The 12,200-nt window shown below is 45.5% G+C and overlaps 1 protein-coding gene across 1 annotated transcript in view; it reads left to right on the top strand.

Annotated features, from left to right (window-relative positions):
- Window positions 1-501: 501 nt before the first annotated feature.
- DIAPH1 (diaphanous related formin 1) overlaps window positions 502-12,200 on the top strand; it is a 109,119-nt gene continuing 97,420 nt past the window's right edge. Inside the window, exon 1 of the mRNA XM_049786978.1 lies at window positions 502-652. Coding sequence (XP_049642935.1) covers window positions 536-652 — 117 coding nt within the window. The 5' untranslated portion in view covers window positions 502-535. The remainder of the gene's footprint in view (window positions 653-12,200) is intronic.

Below are 12,200 nucleotides of genomic sequence, written 5' to 3' on the forward strand. Positions count from 1 at the left end.
GAAAGCCCAGCGGGACATTTTCCGCCAAGATATAACGGGATCTCTCTCTCGATCTCCCGATTTTTGGCTTCCTTCACAAACTGCATCTGGAGTGGGAGAGAGGGGTCAAGTAGGCCCCGCGTGGGGGCGCAGGAGGCCCGAAGCTCCCGCCGCCAGGGGGCGCTCCTTCCGAGCTGCGGCGGAGCAGAGCCGCGCCGCCCACTTCCCCCTCCCGTCGCCTCGCCTCGCCTCGCCTCGCCTCCCACGTGGGTGCGGATGGGCCGAGGCCCTCCCGGCAGGTAGCGCGCTTCCGCAATGCCCCTCCGCCCCCGTCCCGCGCGCTCATTGGCGGGGCTGCGGGCCTGGGCGGAAGTGGGGCGGGTGGGCGGGCACTCGGCGTCGTTCTTGTATATTCATGAGGCGCGCGCAGCCGGCATGCTAATGAGGCGGGGCGCGGCGGCGGGCTGAGGCTGAAGCTGAAGCTGAAGCTGGGAAGCTGCTTGCTGGGCGGCGGCGGCGGCGGGTTCCGAGAGAGCCGCGTCGCGCCCACCGGGACATGGAGCCGCCCGGCGGGGGCCCGGGCCCGGGCCGCGGGGGCCGGGACAAGAAGAAGGGCCGGAGCCCCGACGAGCTGTCTGCGGCGGGCGGCGACGGCGGCAAATCCAAGAAATTCGTGAGTGTCCCTCCCACCCGGCCGGGAGCCCGGCTGCTGCCCCGCCGCCCCGAGCGCGTCCGTGGGGCCCGCGGGCCGCCGCCTGGACGCCCCGGCCCGGCCAGGCGCCCGCCCAGCGCAGCCCGGCCGACGCGCGCCCTCGCCGGCCCGGCAGCACCCTCCTCCCCAGCCGGGCTTGGGCGCTCGCGTTTCCTTCTAAAGGTCACTTCCTCCACCCGGGCCCCTCACCTGCGGGCTGCCCCCGCCCCGTCCCGCCCGGTGTCACCCGATACTCCTTCCCCGCAGGAATGGTACCTGGCCCGTCCGCCCGCCTGCCCCCGGACGCTGCGGGATTGGATCAGGCTGGTGCCGCTGCCAGTCCCAGGTCCGCCGGCTGGGCCCCCGAGACGGATGGGTCCCTTTCTTTGACCCAAGCCCGGGATCGCTCCATCCCGACGGAGACCACCTTCCCTGCTTGCACCCCCGGGGGCCCGATCGCTCCCCAGGCGGAGGCATTTTTTACAACTTCTGCTTCTGTCTTGCCCCCCCCCCCCCCTTCTTGGGCTACCAAGGGGGTGACACACGGCCGCCCCGCCCGGCGGGAAGCTGGCTTGCACGTTGGTTCCAGTTGGGAACTGACCCGCTCTCGATACGTTTCCCACGGTTGTCATCTAGGGCTCTTCTGCCACCTGCCATGCCCCCCGGCCACTGGCATCCCTTCTACCTGTCGAGGAGTCTGGCTCCTCCACTCCTTTGAGGCTGGAGAAACATGAAATATTGCCGTTCCCGGAGGTCTTCACGTTTCTGTTACCTCTGGCCCGCACTCAATCTGTCTTGCTCCCTTCTGGGAGCTGTTTCTTGGCTCTTCTGCTGTCAAAAGTTTTGAAAGAGGCAGCACCTTGCAAGCGAGGGAAAGAGCTTTGGCTCTTACTAACCATGTACTTGTTGCAGCCGTCCTTTGAACTTGTCCCCTCTTCCACGGGGTTCTTCCTCCCCTTTCTGCTTATCCGATGGCTTCCAAGTATTTCTATTACTTTCTTTTCACCTATCCTCTCTCCTCAGGGTTCTGACCCTGACCTCACAGGTTTAGAAGGAAAACTGGTCAATTGATGCATCAGGGAGAAAGTGTTACTTAGCTACCTAGAGGTTTAAGATGGAGAGAGGAGCTAGCAGTTAAAACAGATCAGTCCCTTCCGATTTCTAGCCAGGCAGGTGCTCATGGACTGACCTTTCTAGTGATTTAGATATCGTCTGTCATCGTCAGATTTTATCTATTTCTTTTTTTCTAGAAATGTGGGGTTAGTTGGGTGAAAATGAATAACATTTTCATATATTCCTTTAGGATAAGATTCAACCCTCTCCTTCTAAGAACTTAGTTCCTATGTTGGTAACGGTCTGTTTTTGTTTGGTTTCCATGAGGACGGTTTGATCTTTCTTACCCTAATTTCTGCTTTTCCTGCTCCTTTTTGGTGACCACTGTGACTCATCACAGGTTTGTCAAGTCCTTACTAGAATTGTACAGAGGCTTTTATGTAACACTTAATATGTGTCACAAATTTATGAACTAGCTCTACTTAAGTGAGTGGTGCAGTAAGGTGAGATACCTGAGGGAACTCAACTTCCTATCACCTGATTTCTGGCGTGTCTACCTTATATACCTTGAGTGGATTTGGCTACTGTTGCCGGTATTTGCTTTAGAAAGGGTGGAGCTAAACCAGTTCTTTTCTTTCAGAGGTGCTGTATTTTTCAGAGCTGCTGTATTTGAACAAATTCTGTAGCAGAGATAGGGTACAGAGTTAAGGCATAGCAGGTAGGGAGTTTGCCTTGCTTGCAGCCAACTGGGTTCATTCCCTGGCATATCCCGTATGGTTTCCCAAGCCTGCCAGGAGTGATTTCTGAGCGCAGAGCCAAGAGTAATCCCTGAGCACCACTGGGTGCATAGGTAGTAGGTAGTAGGTAGTGAGGACTTTTGCTTTGGTAGATAAGGAACTGAAAAATTTCCAGAAAAGCATTGCACCTAAATTCCTTTATTGCAAACCTGTAACATAACTAAAGACTACTAGAATAGTCTGTCATTTTACTGTGTTTTTTTTTTTTTTTTTTTTTTTTTTTTGAGGAGGGGGGTTGTTTGTTTTGGGGCCACACCCAGCAGTGTTCAGGGGTTACTCTTGGCTCTACACTGAGGAAACACTCTTGGCTGTGCTCAGGGAATCATATGGAATCCCAAACCTGGGTCTGCTGTGTGCAAGGCAAGCAATGTACCTGCTGTGCTACCGCTCTGGCCCTTTACTTTTTTTTAATTTTATTTTTCCCCATTTAACTTGCTTTCTAAAATAAGAACTCCAGAAATGTGAGCTTAGGAGGAGCATTGAAATCCATTTCTCTTTGTATTTGTTTTTACACATAGGTAGGTGGAGTGGGCTAGATTGTTGGTGGCTTTTGTTACTCAAGGCTTGGTTTTCTGGAACTGCAGGCTAATAGTGAACACAAAACAGTTTCTCTGCACCTTTTCTAGTCTTCTCTGGAATTCTATTAAGAACCTACTTTATAAGATTACATTGGGAGGGGCAGAGCCATAGTAGAGCAGGTAAGGGCATTTTCCTTGCATGAGGCCAACCGGGATTTGATCCCTGGTACCCCCAACCACTACCAGGAGTGACCCCTGAGCACCACCAGGTGTGGCTCCAAAACAAAACCAAAAAATATATTACATTGGTTGGATTTTGGTTTTCCCAAAGAACCTTGTTTTAGTCTGAGGCCTTAGTAATCCTGTTAGCTGCTAGTTACCTTTCCAGGTTTCTGCAGATTCTAAGTATAGATCAACTAATGAGAACACAGAGCTCTCAAATTGCCTGAGATCATTCTGCTCTTATTTACTCTCTAAAGTATGTTGTGTGGAAAGAAGATGAAAGCTAAGTTTGAGAAGTGGTTGGATATCCTTTTTTAAACATGTGATTGTTACATATGCTGACAGGACTGACTAGAGCCAAACTCCCTGGTGTTCCCCCTGTGTTCTTTGTGAGTCAGTCTTCTCTTGAGCCACGATTCCAGTTTTTTTTTCCCCAGAAGTCATTAAGATGAAAGAAAATGAAAATTCTTAATGAACAGAATGTTTCTCTGACTTTTCAGCAGTGATGAATGTGGGTTGCAGGTAGACTGATTTTTGAAGGCATGTATCAGGGAAATTACGTATTTAGGAGTGATTGCAGAGTATTCTTGTATTTTATAGACTTCAAGTATTTTCTTGCAATCAAGAAATTGATGCAGGGGCCGGAGAGATAGCATGGAGGTAAGGCGTTTGCCTTTCATGCAGGAGGTCATCAGTTCAAATCCCGGCGTCCCATATGGTCCCCTGTGCCTGCCAGGAGCAATTTCTGAGCCTGGAGCCAGGAATAACCCCTGAGCACTGCCGGGTGTGACCCCCCCCAAAAAAAAAAATTGATGCAGTCTGAGAAAGAATATTGCTCCTAAGTGCATATTTTCATCAAACATGAATTTAGTGTCAAATTTGAAAGAATCAAGGATGTATTATTTTTTAAATCTTGTTTAATTTTTGATGCCTATGTAGAATTACCATGTTGCCCTTTTATACCCTTTTTGAAACAAAGTAATAGTGGAAGTATAAATGTTTAGCTCTAGACCCCTAGCTGTTAAAAATAAGAACAGTCAAAGTTGAAGAATGCCAGGCAGAATTTGAAACACAATATTGAGAAAGGTTTGAGAGTATGAAATAAGTGGACTTGTTCATGTAAATATCTGCTTCTCTCCTCTTAAAGAAGAAAAGAAGAAATAATTTCTTTTTCCCTTTTTGGGCCACACTTTGGCTCTGTTCAGGGGTTATTCCTAGTGGAACTCAGGTGACCATATGGCGTGCCAGAGCTTGAACACCAGTTGGCTACATGCAAGGCAAGCACCTAATGCTTTATTCTTTCTCTTCAACCTTCAAGAAGACATTAACTTTGATCTGTAAGGTTCCAGAAAACCAACGCATATACATCACAGAGGAAGTCGTGCCATTTTTTATTTTTTAATATGATAAACAATGGAAAATGACTACTTTTGGAAAGAGGGAAGGGAATCTACTGGAATGTTGTGATGTTTGAAGTGACAGATGGTACCTTTTCTTTGCTGCCTTTCTTACTGTCCTGTTCTGTCTTTGGGGAGAAAGCCAAAGATCCACAGAGTAATGCTATATATATGTTTTTGTCTTGAAGTCAGCCCTGCCTTAAAGGAGGGAATCTGAAGGAATGCCTCAGAATGAAATTCTCTGCTTTGGAAGAATTGGTAATTATTGGCATACTTCTATAAAAGCAGAAACTTTTATGACCTATAAATTATATTTATTATAAAAGCTAAGAAAACAGTTAATACATGTGAAGTGATTTAACTTTGTTGATGGTTATATGGGTCAGAATAGACTGACTTTATTTTCTGTATGATTGAATAATCTTGTCTTCTCCCCTAGGGCCTTCAGTGTATTTTATAAATGGATTGCCAAGTTATTCTTGGATAGTGTTACATTTTCAGTGAAATGTAATAGAAGCTTAGAGGATAAGGTTATGCCACAAATGATTTGGAAGAACAGGTTATAATTATATTAACAAGAAATACTGGGTAGGGCCAGGGATATGACTCAAATTGTGGAGGCCTTGAGTTCAATGAATGGCCTTATATGCTAGGTGTCTACCTCTGGTGGCACCCAAGAAACCAGGTTTGACTGAAATATAGTTAGTTCCTATTGAAATGTTGGAAGTTGGCTGTAGGTATAAAGTAAACACTGGATTTTTAAAACTTTAGGCATGAAATACATGTGTAAACTATGTAACAATCTTGATATTTTTATATATTGATTAAAGAAATAGTTTGGCTATTTGGATTAGTAAAATTATTGTTTTATTGTGGGGAAAGGGATTGAGCTACACTCAAGGCTTACTCCTGGCTCCAGAGTGAGGGCCAGAGATGTAACTCAGCAATAGAATTCTTACTGGGGCTGAAGTGATAGCACAGTGGGTAGGGCATTTGCCTTGCATGTGGCCAACCTTAGTTTGATCCCTGGCATCCCATATGGTCCCTGAACCTGCCAGGAGCGATTTCTGAGTGCAGAGCCAGGAGACTTGAGCGCTGCCAGATGTGGCCCAAAATCCAAAAAAAAAAAAAAAAAAAAAGAAATAGAACTCTTACTTTGCATGTATGAGGCTCTGGGTTCAATCTCTAGTACCACAAAACCCAAATGCTTTGAAAATAAAATTGACCCTCACCACCAGACCACCACCACCACCACCACCACCACCACCACCACCACCACCACCACCACCACCACCACCACCCCCGCCCCCCACCCCCCCCAACACCACCATCAGAAAGAAAAAAAAAATAAAAGAAAATTGAAAAGTAAGGAATATTTTAATCAGGAATCAGTACAAAAGGTGGCTTTGCATCTAATGCTAGTTATGCCTGTGCTTAGATTGGGTTCAGTCCCTAGTACTACCAGTAGTGTTTCCCGAGTGCAGAGCATGGACAGAAAGCCCTGAGCACTACCACATGTAGCCCCCAAACAGGAAAACTAACGAATTTTTAATCACTTGACCATATTTTGCTTTTTCCTTTTGTGTTGGGAATTGAACTCAGTGTCATCCATTGGCGACTTGTGCCTAACATTGAGATACATCCTTGGCCTCTTCTATTTTATCTTCTTTTTTTGAGGTTAAAGAGATTTAGACCATATCCATCTGTGCTCAGGACTTAGTCTAAACTCTGTGCTCAGGGATCACTCCTGTGGGCTCTGGGAACCACATGTGATATTGGGGATTAAACTTGTATCAGCTGCGTGCAAGGCAAGGGTAAAGGTTTTATCCCTCTGGCCCCTCCTTTATAAAGAGACAGGCCATTGCTGATAGTCTCTATTTTTATTTATTTATTTATTTATTTATTTATTTATTTATTTATTTATTTATTTATTGGTTTTTGGGCCACACCTGTTTGACGCTCAGGGGTTACTCCTGGCTATGCGCTCAGAAATTGCTCCTGGCTTGGGGGGACCATATGGGACGCTGGGGGATCGAACCGCAGTCCGTCCTACGCTTGCAAGGCAGACACCTTACCTCTAGCGCCACCTCTCCGGCCCTTCTATTTTATTTTTTTATGTTTTTTTATTTTTTTTTTTTTTGAGGGGGGCCACACCCAGCGGCTCTCAGGAGTTACTCTTGGTTCTGCACTCAGAAATCGCTCCTGGCAGGCACAGGGGACCATATGGGATGCTGGGATTCTAACCACTGTCCATCCTGGATCTGCTGTGTGCAAGGCAAATGCCCTACCGCTGTGCTATCTCTCCGGCCCCAATAGTCTCTATTTTAGAAAATAAAGTTGGTTATTAGACAAAAACAAAGACTGTGTATATGCTGGTCATGTTTTCTTTCATGCTGAACTAACTCATGGCTACAAAAATCTTTAACATGGTTGGGAGTATAGCTCAGTTGTAGAATATATGCCCCTCACATTTGAGTTTTACTCCACACTGCAAAAAAAAAAAAAAAAAAAGGATGTTTGTTGGTGCCTGAAAGCTAGTACAGAAAGTAAGGCATTTGCTGTGCATACAGGTGACCTAGATTTGATCGCCTGTATCATATATGGTACCATGAATACCACTGGGTATGGCCCAAACACCAAAAAAAAAAAAAAAAAAAAAATCCCTGGTTTTTTTCAGGGGAGGTGTATGGGGAAGGACTCAAGTAGTGTGCAAATATCAACATTGTGCAAGGCAAGTACCCTAACTATATCTTTAGCCCCTATTTACTTCCTTTTTTTTTTTCTTCTTTTTTTTTGTTTTTGGGCCATACCCAGCAGTGCTCAGGTCTGACTCCCGAGCATTCAGGGATCACTCCCGATCCAGGCAGGCTCTGCGAACCAAATAGGATGTCAGGAATTGAACCCAGGTCTGCTGCTTGGAAGCCAAGTACCCTGCCCCAGGTACTTTCTTTGTCCCTTCCCCATTATACTTTTTCTTCCAACTTTTTTTTCTTTCTTTTTTTTTTTTTAAAGACAGAAACAGTTTTAGAATCCAGGAATTTTGGTGAAGGGGCAAACCTAGTGATTGATGTTCAAGAACTACTCTGGCTCTGTGCTTACAGATATCTCCTGGTGTTTCTTAGGGGACCATGTTTGTAGTACTAGAGATCAAACTGGGGTTGGTTACATGTAAGGCAAATACTTTAAACTGCTATATTATCTCTGGCTCTAGAATCAAGGAATTTCTTTTTGGGGAGGAGTTGGGTCACACTGGCAGCCCTTGGTAGTTAATCCTGGCTCTGCTCAGAAATTACTCCTGGTGTACTTGGGACTATATGGGATGCTAGAGATTGAACCTTAATTGACCTCATCAAGGCCAGCTCCCTATCTGATGTACTATCTCTCTAGAATCAAGGAATTTTTTTTGTTTGTTTTTTTGGGCCACACCCGGATGACGTTCAGGGGTTAGTTATTCCTGGCTATGTGCTCAGAAATCGCTCCTGGCTTGGGGGACCATATGGGATGCCGGGGGATCAAACCGTGGTCTGTCCTAGTCTAGTGCACGCAAGGCATATGCCTTACTGCTTGCACCACAGCTCCAGCCCCTAGAATCAAGGAATTTATTACAAAGAAGTATAAGAACTATTGAAGGAACAGAATATTGAGATCAATATTTTACCTAGTTTTATCACTAGATACAGTATAGCTGGGTGAATCTTTAAGTTTTGAGAGTCTTTCTTTTTTTTTTTTTTTGTTTTTTTTTTTTTGAGTCTTTCATTTTTAAAGTTAGCTATGAATGTCTTAAAATGTTAGATTTTGGTCTGTACTTCTGGAGGCCCTGGCAGTCACAGCCATGCCCCACAGCTGTTTCCATATCCACTCATTGACCAGCACCATAGACTCACTTTATTCTTAAAAGAGATATAAACCAAGCCACAAAAAATCATGGTACACTGTTACTACAGCTGAAAACTGGGCACTCTTGAGAGGAGGGGCAGGCCAAGTCTGAAGGCTGAAGCTCGGCATTTGCACCACAATCAGAATTGCTACACACCAGTGGCCCAACTTCTCTGCTTTATCACTGATCTCTGCAGAGACACCTAATTGGCCGAAACTCCAAATATGATGGTATTTGGGGTGAGATCTCAAGGGTTTTGTCAGAGTGAATGCTGAAGCCTCCCCACAACCCTTTAGGTTTTCCAGAAGTTCTGGCAACCCACAGCTACAATCCACAGCCACCACCATGTCAGCCATTGAATTTAGAATTTCTAGACCATTCAGCTGCATAACACCTCCAAAATTTTCAACACAGACACTTTAGTATGAACATACCAGATTAGATGTCAAATTATCATAGGTGCCACTTAAGTTAACAAATAAACCAATGACAATGATCAGCTAACAACAAGCAGCTTAGTAAACCTTCAAACAATGACTTAATGACTCCTGAGAGACTATAACTTTCACAAGCTTTCTTTTGCTTGTTACATTTTTTTTTTTATAATTTTACCACTTAGTTGTAAACAAACATATAAAGTAAATTATTTCCTGTCTGCCAAGGGAGCGGGCTCTTTGGGAGTGTGCAAGGGGGGGAGGGAATCCCGGGACAAAGGTAGAGGAATTTTACACTGGTGGTAAGATTGGTGTTGGGGGGCTGGGTAGGTGGCGCTGGAGGTAAGGTGTCTGCCTTGCAAGCGCTAGCCAAGGAAGGACCGCGGTTCGATCCCCCGGTGTCCCATATGGTCCCCCCAAGCCAGGGGCGATTTCTGAGCACATAGCCAGGAGTAACCCCTGAGCGTCAAACGGGTGTGGCCCAAAAACCAAAAAAAAAAAAAAAAAAAAAAAAAAAAAGGTATCTACCTAAGTATAATTTTAGGGGCCGGGCGGTGGCGCTGGAGGTAAGGTGCCTGCACTACCTGCGCTAGCCTAGGAGACGGACCGCGGTTCAATCCCCCGGTGTCCCATATGGTCCCCCAAGCCAGGAGCGACTTCTGAGCGCATAGCCAGGAGTAACCCCTGAGCGTCACCGGGTGTGGCCCAAAAACCAAAAAAAAAAAAAAAAAAAAGATTGGTGTTGGAACATAGAATGGTAGAAACAAATATATTATGAGCAGCTTTGTAAACCGTGGTGTTTGAAATAAAATAATAAAAATTAAAAAAAAACCTTGGATTTCAAGGGACTTTAATTGTCTTTAAGTCCAAACATCCACTTACTACAGGAACCTCTCCTTAAAGTTGTAGTTTGTAAACATCAAAGCACTGAAGGATAGACTGTGGCTAAATAGCAGAAAAGTTTGCATTAGACATTTCTTTCAGCAAATTTCAGGATTTTGGAATAGTAAAAAGTGATTATAAGGAAGGAAGCTATGACTTGATGACTTAGAGGGGAAAGATTGAAAAGCTAGCTCTCTGTTTTGGTGGTTTTGCTTGTTTTTCCTGTCTTGGGGCCATACCTGGCTATGTTAAGGGTTTACACCTGACTGAGCTCAGGAACTACTCCTGAGGACCTTGGGGGTGGGAGGTGGGACGGACCATATGTGGTATCAAGAATCAAGCCCTGATCAACTATGTTGAGCACAAGCCTCTTGCCCTTCTGTACTCTCTCCTAACTGCAAAGCCAGCTTTCTGTTGCCAGACTCCTTGGCAATTAGTGTCAATATGTCCTTTAAATATTTGCTTAAATTTCTTTCTCCAAGAAGGGGCAAAGAATAGGTAAGGGGACACTTAGGAATATAAAAATTATGAAATGGAATCAAAGACCTTATTTTTGTTTGTTTTGGGGCCACACTTGCCAGAGGCTCTGCACTCAGAAGTTACTCTTGGCAGGCTCAGGGGACTGTATGGGATGCTGCAGATCAGAAGTGAGTTGGCCTTGTGCAAGGCAAACGCCCTACTGCTGTGCTATCACTCCTGCCGCAGAAAGACCTTTTTTTCTTATGTTTGTTTTTGTGTTTGGGTCTCGCTTAGCTGTTCTGGGTGAGTTGCTTGGATGTAGCATCTAGCAGTGCTTGGGGTACTATGTAATGTTGGGAATGAAACCTGGGAAGTTCTATAAGTGGTAGTTATAAGTTGATGCCCTTATGCAGTAATTTCTTTGGCATTTTTCCCCACTAGGGGGAGGGATCTCCCAAGTGGTGCTCAGGAGGCCTGGAGGACCCTGACTCCAGATTCACACTGCGTGAATTCACACTGAGATTCCAGAATCTCACTGGAGATTCTCAATGTGAGGGCCCAGGAATGCAGTGCTGCTTGGTCCCTGCAGTGCTGAGGATTATTTGGGCCTCCCTGAAGGTACTCAGAGCCTTATGGGTTACACCTGGTTATGGTAGGGGCTCTTGGCTTTCTAGTACTGCATCTGGTGATTCTGGGGTGAAGGGGGGGGTGTTTGTCATGTAGTTCTAGGGATTGAGTTGTGAGGCATAACACCCTAATTGCTATAGTGTCTCCCAGCCCCTTTGACATTTTTTTTTTTTTGCCACACCCAGCAGTGCTCAGGGGTTACTCCTGGTTCTGCACTCAGAAATCACTCCTGACAGGCTTGGGGGTTGGGGGGATGGACCATATGTGATTCCTGGAATCAAATCCAGGTCTGCCCCAGGTTTGCCACATGCAAGGCAAATGCCTTTCTGCTGTGCTATATCTTTGCCTCCACTCCCTTGACATTTTTTCAAAAGTGGTAATATAGGTAGAATTTAGGATGTTCTGGATTATTTTTCTGAATTTTTGATTATCTGACCTACTGAAAGCATCAATTTGTATTTTCTTTTAAGGTTTAACATACTTTTTTGGTTTTGTTTTGGAAGCATAGCTGGAGGTGCTTAAGGGACTTCTCCTGACTTATTGCTCTTAGGGTCCCTCCTGGTGATATGTGCATAGTCCTAAGAGCTTTGTCTCTGACTCCAAATAACATTCTTTTATGTAAGATAGGAAATTCTACCCGTGGTGGTTATAAGTGGATGCCCTTGGGGGATCATGTGGTGTTAGAATCTGAGCCTTTCACATGATTTAGCATATGTAAGGAGCCAATAAAGGATGATTTCTAAAACATCTTTGTCCTAAACATCACAGAAAAGCAAGCAGTGTACCTTGGTAGTAGACTTTCTCAGATATAGAATGTCCCATTTCGTCTCTCTTTTAAATACCATAGTTTTAGGATCAAGTGAAAAAGATGATTTTTTACTTCCCTTTTATTTTTCCCAGATAATTCACACTTTATTACATAAATCTTCATTGTTATTTTTTTTTGTTGTTGTTGTTTTTGGGCCACACCCTGTGACGCTCAGGGGTTACTCCTGGCTACGCGCTCAGAAGTTGCTCCTGGCTTCTTGGGGGACCATATGGGACGCCGGGGGATCGAACCGCGGTCCGTCCTAGGCTAGCGCAGGCAAGGCAGGCACCTTACCTCCAGCGCCACCGCCCGGCCCCTATTTTTTTTTTTTTAAAGAAGCTGTTTTTGGGAGCCAGGGAGATAGCATGGAGATAGGGCATTTGCCTTGCATGCATGCAGAAGGATGGTGGTTCAAATCCCAGCATCTTATATGGTCCCCTGAGCCTCCAAGGAGCA

This window comes from Suncus etruscus, chromosome 14, assembly GCF_024139225.1.
Source record: "Suncus etruscus isolate mSunEtr1 chromosome 14, mSunEtr1.pri.cur, whole genome shotgun sequence".
NCBI lineage: Eukaryota > Metazoa > Chordata > Mammalia > Eulipotyphla > Soricidae > Suncus > Suncus etruscus.